At 42.9% G+C, this 20,604-nt stretch overlaps 1 protein-coding gene across 1 annotated transcript; it reads left to right on the forward strand.

Moving 5' to 3' along the window:
• The first annotated feature begins 5,633 nt into the window (after window positions 1–5,633).
• On the forward strand, window positions 5,634–19,763 carry LOC310852827 (CD209 antigen-like protein C). Its single transcript, XM_083756928.1, has 9 exons — window positions 5,634–5,737; window positions 7,817–7,916; window positions 9,009–9,110; window positions 9,810–9,920; window positions 11,548–11,646; window positions 12,510–12,596; window positions 13,878–14,029; window positions 15,787–15,896; window positions 19,390–19,763. The coding sequence occupies exons 3-9, from the start codon at window positions 9,023–9,025 to the stop codon at window positions 19,541–19,543; spliced, it is 801 nt and encodes a 266-aa protein (XP_083613054.1). The 5' UTR covers window positions 5,634–5,737; window positions 7,817–7,916; window positions 9,009–9,022; the 3' UTR covers window positions 19,544–19,763.
• The last annotated feature ends 841 nt before the right edge of the window (window positions 19,764–20,604 follow it).

Here is a 20,604-nt window from a genome sequence, read left to right on the forward strand (position 1 = left end):
TGCACTTGGGAGAAAGTAAAAGTGGGGGTTTCCTTGTTGGGGATGGAAGAAGAGGGGCTTAGTTTTGGCAACTGAAACAGTGAGGAATAGAGTGCCAGAGCTCTGACCGGGGGGCTTTTGTAATTGATCAATAAATCTGGAATAATCACCTGTTGGAAATCGAGTTGTGTGTGGGAGAGACATGAACCTGACATTTACCAACTTTTCCTCCTTTTTTTGCCCAAGAGTCTCACCTGAGTCTATTCTTCTTGTTTCCGGTTCTTCCACCGTGTTATTATATTGATCCAATCTGGTACTGATGGACTTTGATATCTTAGCCATACTTTCCAAAAATTATCTTCTGCCATAGTTTCAGCGTCTGAGCTCATCTCTCTGGCTGCCCTGCCACCCAACCTTCCATTGTTTTCAGAACAGCCAGTTTCTTCTATCAGTCCTGATTTGGTCCAAAGCCATTCAGTACAGTTTCGCCAGTAAATACCAGGGAGATCCAGTACTTTTCCAGGGGGAAACGTATTAAAACCACTTGTCCATTTTTCCAAAATGTCTCAGAGTGGGGTAGAAAGTCAGGATAGTTGCAATCCTTATTCCTTAAAGTCTCAGTTGTGTTTGTTGAGCCAACTTCAAGCTTCTTTGTTCTTTTATTCCCTCCAGCAGAAAGTCTTATACTCCTCAGCAGAGCTCTTCATATATCTTAATTCAAGTCTCTTCTGCTTAGTTCCTCAACAGAAGTACCAAGTTAGATTCCAATTTATAATCCAATAGTGATAATATGCTACTGAGTAGATTTCCGTTGCTAAAAACTTTCCTTTCCACAATATTAAGCGTAAGGTTTGAAATGATGGTGTTAGGGCTCCCTGATGCTCCCACGAGTCTGGCACCACCTTCCCATTTAGGTCTCTCAACACAGCATCGTAGCCACTTTTAAAATCCCCTGATATTGACAATCAGTGAAGAATGGGTTTTTGCGGCTCATCAGCAGGCATTTGTCTGTGAGTTTTAGTAAAATAATTTTTCCAACTTGCAACTTTCTCCCATGTAACATTAGAATTCAGTCTAATTAACTTCAATTTAATTATATTTCTTTCTTCAAACAAAACTGTAGAAGATGCAGAATTCTTCCTACCCTTTTATTTTAGCTTGAATATTTTTAGTTGAGAATAGCCTGCTGATGGTAGGCAGCTTGAGGCTTCGTCCCACAGAGTTGTGGTGCAGCTGAGAGTGCTCTCAACCATGCCCCCCTCCACTTGCCCTTTCACAGCGGTTTTTCTGGGGGTGGCGGTAGATTGGCGCTCCAACAGACTGTTCGACACACCACACACTCTAGTGGTGCTTTTTAGGGGGGCACAACTTGCCTTAGCACGATCCCCTCTAATATCTGTGAGGCTCGAGTCTGTCTGGAGTTCAGACTCGTGTTCCCTGTTCCATTGGCAGGAAACCGGAAGTGCTTTCATGCCATTCATGGTGGCAGGGGTGCCAACATGAATAAAATATTGGGGGTGGAGCAGGTAAGCTCCACCCTGCATAACTGATCACAAGACAGTGCACACACATCATTTGAATGGCAATGCCCATCAAATATTTGGCAGCTCCCCTCAAATATTTTATTGGGTGGGGCCAAGGGACCTCAGCCCCTAGGAGTTGGCTCCTATGCAAAGTGGCCATCAACTGAGTTAAGTAACCAATTAGATTCTCCTGTTCTGAATCACACCTTTACAAGGTGTGAATAGCTTGGTCTATGCTGAGGACTAGCACCCTAGGAGCCAAGCCGGGGACCTCTCCTGCTACGTCTTGCATGATTGATGGCTGGAATTGTTTGTGGTTGCTTCAATCTGTCCTCCATACCCACCCAAGGAGAATAAAGAATGGATATCTTAATTATTTATTGAGAAAATGATATAATTTTGGTAATATGTTTAGTTGGAATCTCCTTTCTTGTAACTTGAAGCCATGGATTTGGACTTCTGGGTGCTGTGTGAATGGTGGAGGGAGTGTAAGCCTGATCATTCTGACAGGCCCAATCTTCGCGAGAGGGTTAGGAGAAGCACTAAGGCGATGTGCTCCCCTAAAAAAACCTAAACTAATTTCTTTGGGCTTCTCAGGGTCCTGCAACCTGAAATGCGAGGTCTCTCTCGCTCCGCAGCTGCTTTGAAAGGAGCGGGGTGGTGGTGGTGAGATCTGTTGGAAAAAACACCCGGGAAAGCTGCCACCTTCTCAAGACTGGGTGTCTCTCGTGGTCACTCTCTGGCTGTACATCTCCCTCAGTCCAGAGAGACTGGTGATAAGCGACCCCTCCCTCCTCAGAGGAGCACACTCATCTTCTGGCATCTCATTGCAGAAGGAAGAGTCAATCAGTAGCTCTAAACTACTTTATTTTACAGTCTTTATATAAAGAATCCATCAGCATGTCTGTGCTCTCTCAGCAGAAGTACAGAACAGCATCACACACAGAAGTGAAACTAAACTCCCAACAGTGCTGAGACTTCCTGTCTCAGCTCTCAGACACGCACATGAAATAAACAACATGGTGCTATGTACTGGAGTAGCGCGGGTGGCTAAAAATCCCAACAAGATCAAGTCGCCGGGTAAATTGGTTGCTCCAATGCAACCCAGTGAAGAAAAACCTCAAGCTCCAGCCAACAGCTGTTACTTCTCCAAAACCTGCAGAGCTGAAGAAATTCTTTGGATTATTATTTGAAGTAATTTGGATTCATGTGGCAATCTGATGGGGTGTTAAAAATGTTAAAACTTTGAAGCCTGTGAATTTTTAAAGTGCTTCCGCCTGTTGCACAGCTTAGCAGAGTATAGCAGAGCATTGCAGCGTTTCTTAGGCAACACTAGAGATTTCCCAGGCAGGACAATGATCAGGAACAAAGCTGACTAGTAACTTGATTCTTGTAGTTTATTATATACAGCAGTAAACATACAAGCTATATACAAGTTACTATATACAACACGACTTCTTCACTCAGCAACTCCTCAGCACTAACCACACCACACTAACCCTTACTCTTCAACAACCAGTGTCATAGGTCATGCTGCCTATATGAGGGACCTCAGCCAATCACTGAGCTGTTGCTGGGTCCTCTTATCTCTGTTGGGAATTCCATTCCACCTTTTGCTGCAGATATGTGGGATTGTTACATGTCACATGTCTGTTTACATTCCAGCACAGATTGCTGGTGTGAGCGGAACTTCCTCTCTGTATTGCTTTTGTTTTTCAGTTTCTCTCCAAGAAGATGGCAAGGAGAGATGCCATGTTTTCTTTGTCCTGATTTATGTATAATAAATGCATAGTTTAGTATGCGTCCATGCCTCAAGCCTCTTCTGTTGCGCAGTTTACACTGCTGAGTAATGTGTGCTCAAGCCTGCAAGCTTGAGTCACTGATGAACATCAGAGGTGCAGAGGTCAATGGATGCAAAGCTGAGAGGGGAGATGCTCTAGCTGGGGCTGAGCCAGGTGGCTTTTCAGTCCCCCAATTCCGACAATCTCTAGGCAGATTCCTTTTGTGTTCTGTCTTCCCAGGCTGCTGTGGAGACACTAATTGCTCACTTGCCAAACTGCATGTAGACTATTGTCAGGGAATTGGAGGCAGAGAAAGGGGAGAGAATGGGGACTTATAGAGATAAGCCTCCTTTACTTAGCAGCTGTACAGTACTTCCTCAGACAAGGAGGGTGATGAAAGGCTGTCAGGAAGCAATGAATCAGAGAGGGGGGAGCAGCTTCTGGGGCCCAGCCCCTCTTGTAACAGAGGAAGGAAGGGGGGATTGGTTCAGGAATTGGCTATGCTGGAAGAAAGTGAAAGCTTCTCCAGTCGCTGCAACCGACTCACCATGATGCAGGCTGACTCTCAGAGCTCTGTGTAAATAGCTGGAAGAAACCAATAAATCTTGTAAATATGGCTGAATTCCCGGACTCTTATCTCTTCTAGCACTCACCAATCATCCCTGACAACTATGAATTCCAACAAAAAAGGAAGTCCATCCTACCGTGGATTATTTTGCTTTGCATGGAATATTAATATAACACTATAAGGTCAGTTTCTTGCAGTGGTGTGAAGACAAAACCATTTCTTTGTATTATTTGGGCATGGTTAAACCTCTTGAGGATTTGAGACTCCAGGTCAGCTTTGGGAGTTGAAACATGTGAGGACTTCTTGTGAGCCACTGGATGAGAATTCTGTGCACCCTGTTCACTGGTAAAATGGTAAGTTCTGGAAAGTCAAATTATGTAAAAGAGGAGTGGGAAAACAGCACCTTGGGTGATAACAGGAACCCCCCCCCCAAATGGGAAGGTTTCAGAGTTTTGTCTCAGAGTGGCCTGTTGGTTTTTGGTTTGTTTGTTATTTTGTTTTGGTAAACAGCCAGGACATCTTAAGAAAGACTGTAGCTTGCTCCAAGACAGAAAATGGCAAACAGGTCGCCTCTCAAGAACAGCACAAGTGTGTGTGGTGCAGTCTGAGGAAGCTTCACACAAGTGTGTGTGGTGCAGTCTGAGGAAGCTTCACGGGAGGAAGGAGAAAGGCCAAGTGAAGAATATATAACGGTACCTCACACTCTGAGGAATCATGCTTCAACAGAAAATGATTCATCAGAATGGGCTTCTGTGAGAATGGCATGAATTGACCTGTGTCAGTCTAGATGGGCTCAGGTGAAAATCAGTGAGGAATTTAAAATTAATAACATATTAGTAGTTGGGTTACAGGACACAGGGGCTGATATTTCCTCAATATCCAAGGGGTTATTAAAGAGTTGACTGTAACTCCCTATGGGGTCCAAACGGTAAAAACCAGTCTAGCCCAGGTGGATTGTGAATACAAAGATTTTAAAGGGTCCTTAGCAGTTTTAGTACATGAAAATGATATTTTTACACCTTGCCTTTATAGGCAAGGATCTCACTTTTAAACAGCATTTAGCTCAGCAGCAAAAACAGATGTTGACTGACCCTAAAGTGTTAACTTTCAGTGAATCGTCTAGCCCATGGGTAGTCAACCTTTTTATATCTACCATCCAATAATTCATCTTTCTTGATGGTAGAATTTCCTTACCGACCAGCACCAGTGCTGCAGTAACTCAATTTTTTAGTGCAAGTAGAAAGGAGGGTATTTTTAAAACATAAATAAATACATACTTAAATTTATCTTTTTATTTCTACTCTATGAATGTCTATGATTTTTTTAACTTTATGACGTTAAATGTGAAAACAATAAAATATATTGAAATTATTTTTAACTGGTGATTAATGAAATCCCTGAGGCTGATGCTGTGAGACAAAATAAATGTAGACCAAACATGTTGAAATTTAACTGCTTCTGTTCCTTTTCTTTGTGCTTTAACTTTGCAGATGAAGATTTACACTAATGCACTTTGGCATATTTCCTGGTGCAAGTGTTGAGATAGAAAGCTTTCCAATATTACTAGCAGAATTTATGAGGAGTAAGGATTCTTCTGGCGGATATGCTTTGAAGGAATATGTACGAGGCCTAAATAAAAAACAAAACTAATAACTTTTTGGGGAAAAGATAGGATAACAAATCTGAAACCAACATTTTCCTGGGTTTATGCTTTATGTGGCATGCTGATTGGATATGATCATCAGCCAATCAGGAAATGGTATAGCCTAAAATGGGAGGAGTTCTGGAATGCCTGACATCACAAGGGAGGTGGTTCTTAGCCAGTGGAAGGATGAAAAACCCTTAGGAAGAAATTAGAGAAAAGATTGTTCCATGACAACACCAAGGTATCCAAACAGAAAGAGGTCTGATGGGTGGAACACTTTCCTTACAAACTATGATATTTGCAGGGTCTCATTCCAGGGACGAAAGGTCACCAAGAGGGGAAATGATAGGGAGCGTTTATAAACTACAGGTGGTCTTTCTCTTTCAAATACTAGACCTCAGGGTCATCCAATGAAACTGAGTGGTGGAACATTTGAGGGCTGTGTACAGGTGCTGTATTACCAGTAGTATCACTGTATTACTGGCTGTTTGGCCAATAGGAACCACCAGGCAAACAAGAGGTCCTTTGGATTCCACTGGACGGAGACTCTTAGGTAGAGACAAACTTTTATTAATTGGTAAACATTAGCAAAGAAATTGATCAGCAACATAGAATAGAGTCTAATATAAAGCCAACAGCAACTGGAATAAACTACAAAGCTAGCAACATAACCAATAATCAAAATATCTTAGGCAACAATAATCATAATACAGATAGAATAGGTTCAGTTTTTCATGTCTCCCAAGCCGATGGAGATCTGGAAGGATTATCTGGGACATTTCAGACTAGCAGAGGGTCATTCTCTTCACATTCTGAAATGGAGCATAGAACAATGTATCAAGATCTCCCTGTCTCCTTCAGCTGCTGGCCTTTATATAGACCATAGAGTAGGTCTCATGCCAAGCTGGCTACAGAAGTAATTCATGATGTAATTCCGTTCCCATCCTTTGATCTGACCTGGGAGTCGACACACGTGGGCGTGAGTCTTAATGTGCATTCTTTCTTTATAACCGCAGTTTGGTCAAAGTAAGGTTACTTTCTTTGTTTGCAGACAACTAGTTCCTCCATCTAGCCCTCATGCAGTCAGGTGTTTGATAGCTGGCCAAGCCATGAAGTTGCTTTCACTTCTTCTCAAACAGCCAGTTTCCTTATATTAAAGCTCCAGCTACGTTGCAAGCCAGGAGCACCACATTCTGTTTTATTCCCTGGCAATACAGGTGCCCACTCTGATTCATGGGCCCAGTTTGCGTGGACAGGAGGAGTCCCCAGGTCCCGAGCAGCCCCCCCCCGTCATGTGGAATAACGACTCAAGACAATGTGCTATGGGATTAAATTGGCCACAACTTTATTAAATTTCAAATGTGGGTAGACCTTGGCTCAGGCATTGGGCGTTCTCCCTCCCCAGTCCCCAGCCGGGGACCTAGGGAGCAATCAGGGTTATCCAGTGTTTGTGTGGGGGATGGGCCGGCTCTGGAGAACATATGTTCAAGGAGAGATAGCTGCCCCCATTATGCCGCCGCCGCAGGGGAGAGCAATGACGACTTTTTGGCGTACGGTCAAAGCCTCCCTTCAGAAACCCCTTTAACGGGGAACCCTGGTATCGCCGCTGCAAGAGGAAGATGGACAAAAGGATTCTGCCCAAGGCCTGATACTGCCAAAGTTGTGACGTTTTGCTACGGGAAACGCGAAACTTGCCAATGCAGGGAAATTCCTTTCCGCCCCTTTGACAGCAACCTTAACGTAGCAGCGCCCACATACCTGTAAGAATAGTTAACCTGCAAAACCTGTGAAGAAAAGTTAACCTGCAAAATAAGGCATTAACTGAGGGTGGGTAGGGTGGGAGAAACTCTGGAGCCAAGTGAGGATTCCCAGGTAAGATCCTCCCTCTATTGTGTGGGCAGGTAATCCCTCCCCACCTGGCCTGATCTCCTTGGCAACGCTTCCCCCAGGTGGGATTGGACAACTGACTGGGGTTGGCGGAGACCTCCAGGTATCCCACCTGAGGGAAGGCAAAGCCTAGCCTATGCTGAATGGAGCCACTCCAGATCCAGGGGCTGCACGCATCCACGCAAAGGTCACCCCCCGTTTTATGCGGGGAGCGGTCATTATCAAACCAGATCCAGATCATGATCCAGAAAATACAAGTCTTTGGAAAACCCATTTGCTAGCTTATATGGCTTCAAAACAAAATTAGACAATAGCCTTCTTCTGTCTTTCTTTAAGCTGCAGCGTCAGATATCAGGCTGGGTCTTTGCAAAAAGAAAATGAAGTGGCACACTTGGAGAGCTTGTGTAACAGCTTCCCTCTCTTTCTTTTCCAGGTCCAACTCATGGTCTCCAAAGTCTTGCTAGACTCAATTGGATTTACATGCATCCAACTGAGACCAGATCTAGGACTCCATCTTTTCTCATGATCAGGAGGTAGTTATATAATTAAATGTATATACCTTCCTTAAAGGGTGAGGAACATGTGGCCCTCCATATGTTACTGGTCTACAAGTCCCGTCATCCCCAACCATTGACAATGATGCCTGTGATGGAGGGAGTTGGCACCCAGGAACATCTGAAGACCTCATAGATCCCACATGACCTATTAAATAGTGAACATCTAATAATGTATTGTGAAGAAGCCACTTTCAGCCTGAGGGCTGGTATCTTAATGAAAGCAGCTCTGGTTGTGCTGCAAAAGGGACCAGCACAACACAAAGGCATTTGGACCTTTAGGCATGGTAATTTGGAACAGTAACTAATCCTGACATAAGCAGATAGCCTTTAAATAAACACCAATAAATGTTGCAAAGCAAGATATTTCTTTTTAGCACACACCAGTAACTGAGATTTCAGCTGCAATATTAGCAGAACAAAAAATACGCCATCTGATCTGATCAGCTGATCTAGTGTACACATCAACCCATTTCTTCCCCAAAGAAGATTGCCCCAAATTTGATTTACACTGTGAAATAAATATAGAGTGAACATATGGATCAAACCCATAACTGTTGTTTGCAAATGCTTCCTGAAGTCCTAGAAAGTAGATGTCCAGGAGCTTAGAGGAAATAGAATGCAAAATGAGAATGGGCTATATTACCTAAAACATTTTAAAAAATTCCTTGGAATCCATATGGAATATATTTTTGATTTAAAACTGAGATTGATCCAGTAAAAGGAAAGAGAGAGATGTTTCAAATATGTATTTATGGGAAAGGATTGAACAATACTAATAAACTAATAGACGCCAAAGTGTAATGTTGGAAATGCTTCATTGAGACCCATTTTTCGCTTGAAGTTGTGCATTTCAGCTTTGTACCAATGAAATCCTTGACATTTGTAGATGTGCATCTACTTTAAAATTTATGTTCCCGTAATAGGGAGATTAAGTGCAGGACAACAAAAGCAAATACTGTGAGCTTTGATGCTTGACAGGAGACTTTGAGTTTGGAAGGGTTAAACATCCACCATCCAACCAATGTGTTCATATTCTTATCCTCCATGTTATAATAGCTTGTTTCACAGACAAAACTGAGAAGATGGGGAAGCCAATGCCTGCAAAGAGTGCAGCCTCCAGAAGACATCTAGCACTCAGAAAGCGTAAAGCAAGAGCAAAAGAAACTGGTGGTCTGTATACAGCACAGTCATATGGGATGAGGTTTCTGATAAAGTAGAGGAATGCATGGGAAAGGGAAGTTGATGGAGAGACAGGCAGGGAGTGGAACCAGTCATGTTGTGCTAGGGAGGAGTGCAGAGAGTAGCACACACAGCTCTTTGGGTGCCAGAGATCCACTAAGCCCCACAGAAACCCCAGGATTTAGCCCACTCTGCCGATTGCTGTGGTGTCCCTTTACTGTGTGCAGCCAGGAATGGCACCACCATTAGGCAGAATGAGGAAGTTGTTTCAGGTAGCAGGTGCTGGGGTGGGTAGAGATGGGTAGACCACACAAGCTGCACTGCACCTCCTCAGTTAGTCTGCTGCCCCATCAGCAGCATCGAAATATCAGCCAATGGCCAGTCCAGCCCAGCTTCTGTATGTGGCATTATGTGTACAGAGGGAGCATCTTGTCATTTGTTTGGGGAGCAGAAAGTCCTTTAGTATCAAAGGCTACTGTCTTCTGATCCAGAAATTGGTCAGAAACGTTTCCTCAAGCAGAAAGCCATCTCGCTTTGCTTCCTCCACCTGCTTATCCTCCCAAGTACCCACCCCCTGAACAATTGACTGTCTCTGGCTGATGGCTGCCACAGCATATGGAAACCCCCTTTCCTTGAGTGGCAAGGGTATGTTGGCTACTGATGGCTAAAGTTGAATTTTGTTTCTTCAAGCATCTGGTTTTCAGGACTTGGTTAACTTCTTCCAATCTCCAATGGGTGAAAGATTTGTCATACTTGAGATTTGCATCCTTATTGCCATGACACTGCTGATTTACATTCTGTGTAAGTACATAATTGGCGTACATTGATACTACTGTCTTGTGCTTTGCTTCAATGCCAAAAGCATTTCCAAAAAGAGATGGCAGGTTCCACCTTCCATTTACCCTCTTCAACTCTCTTTGAATTCAGGGAGTGAGTTACAGCTGTCACCCAGTGAGAGCAATGACACTGTTTTGTTCTCCCTGAATAAGTGAGTTCCAGCACTTGGAACAGAAGTTCAGGCTAACACAAGTCTCTGGGACACCCTGGGTAATTCCCTTTCCCAGTTGCCTTTCTCTGCTCCTTACCAAACTAATCCTTATTTGCTGGGGGAGAGTCCCCATTCCTGGTCCTCGCCACCCAGTTCCTTGAAGGAAAGGATGTCTTGATAACAATGAGCATAGTTAATTAAAAATAATATTTATTGCAAAACAAACAGAGTTCACCAGAGCGGCAAGCACAGCTGTCCGTCCATAAATCAAAGATGTCCCTTCTAAGATGTTTCGGCGAGACCAGAAACAGTTGAACTTCCTTTTGTGAAATATTCTGTCTTGAACACTCCCCATATGCCTAGACCTTGGGCTGAGGGGATCAGCTCCCGTCCCTTCCTCATTGTCTGAGAGATCTTTCCCACTTTCTAAGCTGCTTTCATTTCTAGCCCCTGCATTTTGTTCATCACTAGCATGCTGGCAAGCTGCTGACTGGCTTCCTGGAACTCTGCTATCAGTTGGCATTCCTACGGGCAGCGGAGGTGGCTCCCGGCTATAATCATCTTGTCTTGTAATTAACCTTCTCTCATCCTAGCTCCTTCCTTCATTGGGAGCTAGCTGCAAACTTCTCTTGGGGGATGACTCATTCATGACACCTGCCCTCTGCTGCAGCTCCAGTCCCATGAAGGAAAGTGCTTGGGCAAAACAGACTACAGAGGATAAGGCCATGACCAAAGTGGGTGTGTCCAGAGCCTACCTAAACATCAAGATATATGCAGGGCTTTTTTCAACCAGAATTCATCAGGACTCAGTTATCACACCTCTCAGATGGGCGTCAATGCCATTCTAAGAGAACTAGGGAGGCATTCATGCTGAGTTCCAGTGCGTCTTTTTCTAGAAAAAAGCACTGGATAGATGAACACATGACCTGTTTGCATAGCTAATTGATTTTTTTAAAGGGCACTCCAAAGTAAGCAAAGCTCAGGGGGAGGGAACCAAATGATTCAAGAATCTGCACATTCTAAGCATAAAACAGAGCATGAGGCAGCCCGGGAAATGCAAGTCCACAGGACAAAGAGGACAGGTGTATCTGAACACCCCAAAATCTAAAGCTCTCAAAGGAAGGCCAAACCATCTGATGACAGAAGCAACAGGCTAAATGAAAACAGGACTTCAGGCTACCAGGGCAGCCACAGTCAAGGAATGGGAACCCCCAAAAGAAGAGCTGAGGCCAGAAAATATTAATAGAATTCGTATTCATGTTTTTGTTGGTTTGATTTTTTTATTCATCCTTCTTCCTAAGATCCCGGGGCACGTTAGAAGTCAGCAATTCAAATCAATATTAAAAGCAGTTTGAAACCAAGTATCCCCTCTTCTAGCTCATCAGAGTAGTGGGCTAGAACACAATTTCTTAATTTCTTTTCTACCTACCTCCTTCATAGATCAGAAGGAAGTGCAAAGAAGAGAGGAGCTTCAAGAGGCAATGCACATGATCCGTAGCTTTGTTGTTGGAATGGAACCATTCTATGTGGACAAGGATGGTAAGCATTTTATATGCACGTCCTCACTTTTCCTAGGACATGTTTAGTTTAAACAAACTTCAATTCCTTTAGTTCACTTTGGGCTTCATATTGTGTGAGCAAAACATTCAATGAAACTCATCACCCAATAGAGTTTATCACTGTTTCATTGCTCAGCAGGAAGAAAAGCAGATGGTTGTGATTCTCACATCTCCCCACTAGAAATGCTGTCCTTCCCTATGAAACTGTAATTCACAATGTTTGTGCTACTGCAAGATTTAGCACAAGCACAAAGGAACTTTGCCCCCACTTCTCCCTGCATGCCATCACCAAAGCTGCTCTCCAGGGTAGGGAGAAACCTCAGAACAGATTGGAGGGAAAGGGGCTGGAGATTGCATTGCACAAAGAGAAATTCCTTCACTTACAGAACGCCCTCTTTAGAACTATATGGAATGCAACCAAATACTCATCGGAAAAAGTGTTTGGGTGCCTGTATTATTTTAGATTTCAGAAAGCATAATTGAAAACTGCAAAGTATTCTTTGTATATTTGGCTTTACTGTGGGACTCGAGGCGGGAATTGGTTTGTAACCCTGTGATTCCCAGCAGAAAAGTAGGACATAGGAGGGGAACATAAAAGATATTTAATGAGCCACTTTTACTGGGAATAGAATAGTGGATTACATGGGTCTTTGGTCTAATCCAGCTGCAGGGGTCTTCTGAGGCTTCGCATTGGTGATCTCAGCCACAGAGGATCAAGTCCATCCTCATATTCATAAGAACCCCATCCTGGAGCTCTGTTTTAAATTTTTTGGACATGGTTTCTTAATATCTGCAGATTGTTATTTCAGATACTACTCCCTTGAACTGTTTCAAATCTTTTAGATTTCCAAATACTCGCTGTGGCTCAAAACATATCAGAGGAAATGCAGTATTATTCCAAGAAAAATGATGAACTGCAAAAGGAAATTGGTAAGCTAGCCTATGATGCTGAAGAATTGTAGTGCAGTGGGAACATGCCCTGATTCTGCCCAAGCTGAAAGCCCCTCCTCTAGCTGAAAACCAGAGCAGAGTGCTGCCCTCCTTTGTATTTCTCCACCCTAGTGAAACATCAGAGATACTCAGTTTAGCTCTTCTGAACTTTTGAATTGATTTAGTTCTTTGCTGTATGAGAGACAATCAAAACAGGTCAGCTAAAAGACCTATCCTTTATTATATTCACCCATGGGAGAGAGATTCTTGAATAGCACTTCCGAGGCAACTTCTGCCAACTTGGTCAGAGAGACTGCTGGCCAGTGGGGTGATTGGTGCATGACATAGGGGAGGGCACTCACGGCCAATTGCGTCAATGGCCCTAGTCAAGGCAGAGGGCCCTCTGAGTAGTTATGCCCACCCTGTGACACTCCCTATCACCAGATGTCAAGGCAAAAAACAACTATCTGACTTTCAGAAGACATCTGAAAGCAGCCCTGTTCCGAGAAGTTTTTAATGGTTAGTGTTCAATTGTGTTTTAATTTGTTGGGAGTCGCCCAGAGTGGCTGGGGGAAACCCAGTCAGATGGGCAGCATATAAATAAAGTGTTGTTGTTGTTCGGTTGTTCAAGAGCTCGGCCAAAGCTTGGCAGGAGCACCAGTCAGATCAGCTGGAATATCCCCCAGAGCCATTGGAAGCCCACTGGATCCATCCTGTCAACTCAGGCAGAGAGACTGCTGGGCAGCAAACTAGGTGGTAAACCAGCAGAATCTTTCATCTGTACCAGTTGCCCAATGCCAGGAATACACACTCTAGATTCCCCTCCCCACCTCCGCAACTGGACTGTTAGCCTAGAGAGAGAAAGAGAATTTTGATAAACCACAGCTACTCCCGCTCTCCATCCTTCAAGTCTGCCCTAATGCTGCCCGAAGTATCCAGGTGGAAACAAGTGGATGAGGCCCCTGGGGTTCAGATAAGGCCTGTGAAGGAACATGCATTTTTTGTCTATTCCCTCAAATAAAAGGTTCTTCACTGTGCTCCCTTTTCCAGCTATGCCCCCCCCCCCCCGGTATTTACTGCAGCATCATAAAGTAGTTGAAGAGTTAATGTTGTTCTTGTTTTAATATTTCTGAGCTTCCTAGGTGAATATATGTTATGTGGCCGCAGAAATGAACTTAATAAAAATATTTGAAATATGCAAAGATGTACAAGGTTGTTCCTCTTAAATTCCCTGTCTTGTTTTCTTTTTCTCTTCTTCCTCCATATCTGCTTGACTCAAAGACATCCTTACTAGAAACTTGAATGATGGTTGGGTTTTATATTCAAGGGCCTTCTATTTCTTTTCTCTTGAGTTACGCACATGGATGGATTCCAAAAAAAAGTGTGAGAAGGAAGGCGCCCACCTCATTTCTATGGAAACAAAGGAAGAACAGGTGAGCATCAAAGCCACGTATAGAAAAGACAGGGGATCTCCTAGAGTCAAAGGGTTCTTATCATCACTATCCATTTAAGAAGGTCATATCTACCTGTATGCAGCCAAGACAGCAACTCCATCAGTCAAACCAAAGGGTGGGTAGGGCAGGGACCAGCTGCTACCATCTAGGACTCAATGAGGTTACTTAGAACTGCTGAGCTCTGATGCTGGCAGTCAGGAAGGAGGTCTTGAAGGAAGAGGAGGAGTAGATACTTGAGGGAAATCTATCCCTTGGATTTCCTGTAGATTCTTCCTCTGCTCTTTGAGATGTACTGAGTGCTTAGGATAAAGGTTTCCCTCACCACCCTAACCCTCTGGCATGAGAGTATCATGGAGATGACTATAGGAGCTTGCAAGGTATAGCCCCTCACAGCCCCTTAGCCCAGGCAGAGGGGCTACTGGGATGCTGCAGGGCACAGACATAGATGAGACCCCCATTATCAACCCATCAAGCATACCACAACCAGACTGATTCCAGTAGCTCTGGAACAAACCAACAAACATGGATGCAGAAATTGGAGTATTTGCTACACAGGGTCACTGTCCCACTAGATGGTTCCAAGATGAAGTGTTCTATGGCACAGTCATTTATAGTATCTGGAAATTTTAACTCTCTGTCATGACTGGAAGACATATGTAGCCAGTTTCGGTGAGGGCAGGTGAAGTTACCCTTCACTGCAATATTTCCTCTTTGGGATGCTTCCTTGATTCCATCATCATCATACATCATCAGCATCATCATAATTTGGATCAGGGGCACAGTAGCACATCGTCAGTACACAATTATTCTTGGTGCTTGATATAACCATAGTTGGAATACTATGTACAGTGGTACCTTGGTACTCAAACTTAATCAGTTCCAGAAGTCAGTTCCAAAATCAAAGCGTTTCAAAACCAAGGCCCGATTCCCATAGAAAGTAATGCAAAATGGATTAATCCATTCCAGAATTTTAAAAAAACAACCTCTAAAACAGCAATTTGGCATGACTTTTACGATCTAACAAGACCACTGATCCAAAAAGTGAAAGTAATAACCAATGTACCATACCATAAAATAAATAAGACAGTTTTGAGGATGATAGAAATTAAAATTATTATTATTTTATTACCTACATTGATGATAGTCATTGTTTGGACGGGATGCTTTTATCTATTTCCAGAGTCACACCCTCAATCAATCAGTAGCTGAACTGGGTTCCACCCAGTCACAAAACCAAATTAAGCTAAAAATCCTCAAAAAGAAAAAGGCAAAATAAATAGCAAAAACAAAAGTGCCAAACTTAATCTGTTCCAGAAGTCTGTTTGACTTCCGAAATGTTCGAAAACCATGGCGCAGCTTCTGATTGGTGCAGGCGCCCCGGAAACAATAACCAACAGCTGCATTGGACGTTCGGCTTATGGAAAACGTTCCAAAACCAAACCACTTACTTCCGTGTTTTCGACATTTGGGAACCAAGGTATTTGAGTACCAAGGCGTTTGAGAATAAAAGTACCACTGTATAGTTTTGATCACTGCTTCCCCCCCCAAAAATGTGGATTGGGTCTTCAAAGGTGACACCTGCTTCTTTTGAAATGTGTTTGTTTTATGCCTGCTGAATGTTGGTAAAGTGCTGCAGTCTCCCAGAGAAAGGGACATTGTCTAGAAAGGCTTTTAGAGAAGTGCCTGGCTTCTCATTCCTACTGATGATTTTCTGTTTTTCTTTTTCCCCACCCTAGTATTTTATAAACAAGGAAGTAAAACACCGTAAAATGATTTTTTGGATTGGAGTCTTTAAAAACAAGGGAAAGAAATGGTCGTGGCTGTCAGGAATGGAGGCTGCAGTCCAGTAAGTTTTTGAAGAAACATTTGTTAATGGCATGCATTCCAAAAAGTTGCAGATTTTGTTTACATATTTGATCCTTTCCCTCTCCAAATATATTTTACCATGCACTTTTCTCTATTACCAAAGATCTACATATGTACTCCTCCACATCATTATCCAGATGAGTGCCTGCTTCTTCTCACAGGGTTGGAGAGGCAGGAAGCTATTCTTGCTTCTCTAACATAGTGAATGCGGTGATTCGGAAGAGGCTGAAGGCATCCTTATAAATGGTTTGTGCTGATTAGCTCAGCTTCAAAAGGACTAACAAGAACCTAAAGCTGAGCTACCCTCTCTTTAGGAAAGTATTTCTGCAGTTATCTGCTAAACAATCTGAATAGCCAGCAATTTCTAACCTAAAATAATAGTAGCAGATGAAGTAAGTGTGTAAGAGAGGGTAGATGAATCTCACTCTCTTGAATAAACACATAGAAATTCAGAGTTGGATGACACCCCAAGGGTCATCTAGTCGAACCCCCTGCAAAATAGGAATCACAACTGAAGAATCCCTGACAGATTCCTAATAGTTTGAGTTTCTGGCAGCTGGCAGTTTAAGACAGTTCATGGTTCCCTTTAAGTATCTAACAACTCTTTTCAGTTTGTGTTGATGCATTGATAAGGTCAGAGAAGATCTTACTCATCCACAGCTAGGTAGTAGAACAGCGAGCTGGTCTGGCACTTATTTCTAAGTCCAAATTAACAGAGGGTCACTTTCAATTTGTGCAATGTCTCCTGGAACAAAATCCATTGGTATTCATCTCTATTGATACACCCATTACCAACCACTAATCCTTTTTGGCAAAGGTATTGAGTAAACTTTACAAACGGGCAGTGGGGTTGTATAACTAGCTGGGAACTTAAACCCTGTATGCCAGCGGTTCCCAGTTAGCTAAGTACTGCAGACCCCTTGTTTTTCAAAAATGTACCTTTTAAAATTTTGATATTTCTGTGGCAGTTTTTGTTATGTGAATGACACCATGGAGCCCCTGGGTGGGTGGTCCGTGGACCACCAATTGGGAACCACTGCTGTTTGTGATCTTAGACTTGATTAAAGGGCAGGTCTCACCGAAACATCTCATGGGAGTAAGAAACACCTACTACACCATTACTAATTATTACTAATATCAATTTACTAGATTCACGGAGAGCTAAAAATGAGGGAGTAAATTAATGAAAGCAGAGTCTTCTTTATAAACAAAACTTTTACTGAAGAAAATAAACTTGTTCATAAACAGCATAGTCAAAGAGCATACACAGCTATCTGACTCTTCACAGAGCCACAGTCTTAGTTAGTGATTTATTTGAGTCCTGGAGCCATTCTGTCTGCAACAACACAACGCACACACTAGCTGAGACACACACTGGCACAGAGACACACAAAGAGGCTGGCTACTTTTATGGGAGAATGAGTCATCACTCAAGATCAGTCATGATTCACAGTGACTTAGCAGTTTGCTGTTAACAGTTAACAGTAGGCTTGAATGATTGTGTAGGCTTTGTAAGTTTTACTGCTTCTGCTCTCAAGAACCTTTGTCTCATGACAGTTATAGAATACATTTACCACAGAATTTTAGTGCTGTGTAGTGGGACTTGATTCAGTATACAATGGACACTGGAGAATGCAAGGCATTACCAGAAGTTACAATAAGCGTAACTTCTGGTACTGTGGTACCTCTGGTTATGAACTTAATTCATCTGAGAGGTTCGTTTTTAACCTGAAACAGTTCTTAACCTGAGGCACCACTTTAGCTAATCAGGCCTCACGCTGCCCCCCCCCCCCCCCACTGCATGATTTCTGTCATTAACAAAGTCCTTAACTCCAAGGTACTACTGCTGGGTTAGCAGAATCTGTAACCCGAAGTGCTTGTAACCAGAGGTGTTTGTAACCCAAGGTACCACTGTATGGATAATTGATTAGAATAAATGTAGAACCTTCATGTTAGATTTTGATAAGATATGTATGTGAGAGATATCATATCATTTCAAGCAACCCTATAATGGCTTTGTGGTTATAGATTATATTTTGCATTTCAGTTATAGATTTAGCTATTATTGTTTCTGTGTAGTGTCATTGCTCTCCTCATGCATTGGGTGGGTGATGGAGGTGAGATGAGATGCATGAAGGCAGATGCAAATCTAACAAGGTTTTAATATGCTCAGAACAATCACTACTGGGCTAACTTTGCTATGAGAGAGTAAGGATCTCTCTGCCAAAACCCTCTCTCCAAAACCCACAATGATAGATAGCAGATCTGAGGAGGATGTGGGTGCATATGGAGAGGAGAGAGGGGCAGTTCCGTTGCAGAAATGGAAATCCTGGCAATAGCAGAAGTACTGCATTGCATACTGCCCAAAATTGTTAAATAAATTGACTGAAAGTTCCTGTGTGCACCAAAGAGCCTTCCATAGTGACACCCTCACTTTTTTTTCTAGTTTTCTATGAGGAATCACTACATGTGAAAAGAAAACAGACAATCTTGACCCACAGTTGTTGCTGTGTTTTTTTAAAAAATGGTTAGAATGTGGGAATGTTCAGGGAGGCCGTAGAGGATATATTGTTTATTAATATCATTTGTCACTTGTTCTAGAACGTTATATAACTTTGCAGAGTTTTGTTGTTGTTGTTTAGTCTTTTAGTCGTGTCTGACTCTTCATGACCCCAGGCACTCCTGTCTTCCATTGCCTACTGCAGTTTGGTCAAATTCATGTTTGCAGAGTTTTACATTCTCCTTTTAACACACAGCAGGTACCTGGTTGCAGGCTTTGCTTAAGCCTCTCAATAACATACAATTCAGAATTGAATTGTATGTTCCTGGTAAGACCCCTTATATCCCTTATAAAAGAATAAACAAACAAAAATATTATTTAAAGTCAATAAAGGAAGTTTACTCACAGCATCATCAATTCACAGCTGGATCCCTGTAGACAGATTTAGTTACAAAGCATATACATGCAGAACTATCCCATATGGAGATATATTCCTTTGTCCTCTGTTGGCTGAAAGCAACAGAGCATCTCTAGCTAAAAAGCTCCTTGTCCAACAAAGGAGGAAGCCAAAAAAAGAGAGAGTGTGTGCTGCGTGCCTGGACCTTTTGTTACCTGGACAGGTAAGGACACGCCCACCTCTAGTCACATGCAAAAGGAAGTATGTCCCAGTGCAGGATGAAGCGGGAAGTTTTTGACTGGCTGGACCAAACATCCCATCACGTGTCCACTGTAGGAAAACAAGGAATGTTGTACTTGACTGCTACTTATGTATCACACCTCACATACAGTCTTAAACCACAGCTTTTTTTACATGGTTAGAATTCCAAAATCTGGGGAGAAAAAAAATCCCAATTGTGGGTGGCTGTTAAGAGAGAAAGCGTTGGACATCTTTTTAATGGTAGAAGGCATGGGGAGCCAGTGAGGTAGACATCCAATTTTGATTCATTAGTGCTACTGTTTCTTTTCTTTTCAGCTACTGGAATTACTATGAGCCAAGTTCTAAAGAGAACCACCACTGTGGTGCGATGACCTTTGATTGCTACTACGAAAACTGCTGGAATGCATTAGACTGTGATCTACAAAAACAGTATATTTGTAAGAAGGGGCCTGATGATGCTTGGCTCTAAGAAGACACCTTAAGATGAATGAAACTGTATCCCATGATTTCTACACAAAAGCAAAACTAAGAGATCACTCCCACACCACTGTTTTAATGCACAATCCACACTGCCATCTAGGTTATGGGACTCTCTGGCATCAGCCCTCAAAATCACATTGAAAATACCTTATTCTGCAAGCTCAGACATAGATGGCTACAAAAATAAAAAATGGAAGGATCCAATCATAGTCTGTTTTCTGATTATTGTATTTATTTGCAATGCATAGCAATATTTGTTTCCTTACTCTGTGTGTTTGATGCCCCATTGCCCCTTCTGATCTCCATCACCACTACCTTACAAGGCACATAAGGACAACCATGCATGCCAGGCAGTGAGAATTGGGACCACCCAGCATTTGGTGTCCCCTTCTAGCAGACTAATCACAAATACAACTTTGGAAATTCAGGCACCCTTACTCTCATATAGAGCTAATATTGGGCAACAAACACCTTGAACTGCTGTTGATTTCTTCAGAACTTGGCAGGGGGCATGACTGGGGCCCACACCAGTGTGGGCACAGCACTGGCAGCATGTGCTGCTGCTTTAATGGCATTCATGGTAGCAGGGGCGCCAACTTGAACAAAATATTAAGGGCGGAGCAGATAAGCTCCACCTGCATAACTGATCACAGGATGGTCAGAAGGCCAAGGGACCTCTGCGCCCTAGGAGTTGGCTCCTATGCAAAGTGGCCGTCAACTGAGTTAAGTAACCTATTAGATTCTGCTGTTCTGAATCACACCCTTACAAGATGTGAATAGCTTGGAGCCAAGCTGGGAGCCAAGCCGGGGACCTGTCCTGCCACATCTTGCATGACTGATATCTGGAAGTGTTTGTGGTTGCTTCAATCTGTCCTGCATACCCAGCCAAGGAGCATAAAGAACTGATATTCTAATAATTTATTGACAAAATGATATACTCTTGGTAGTATATATGATTCTTGTGGCTTGTGCCATGGATCCTTGTTCCCAACACCGAAAGAGGAGGTTGTGGAGGTGTTTCATGAGGGAAGAACAGAAGCTGGCTTTCAG

The sequence above is a fragment of the Podarcis gaigeae genome (genome assembly GCF_964106915.1).
Source record: "Podarcis gaigeae genome assembly, chromosome: 9".
NCBI classification, from domain to species: domain Eukaryota; kingdom Metazoa; phylum Chordata; class Lepidosauria; order Squamata; family Lacertidae; genus Podarcis; species Podarcis gaigeae.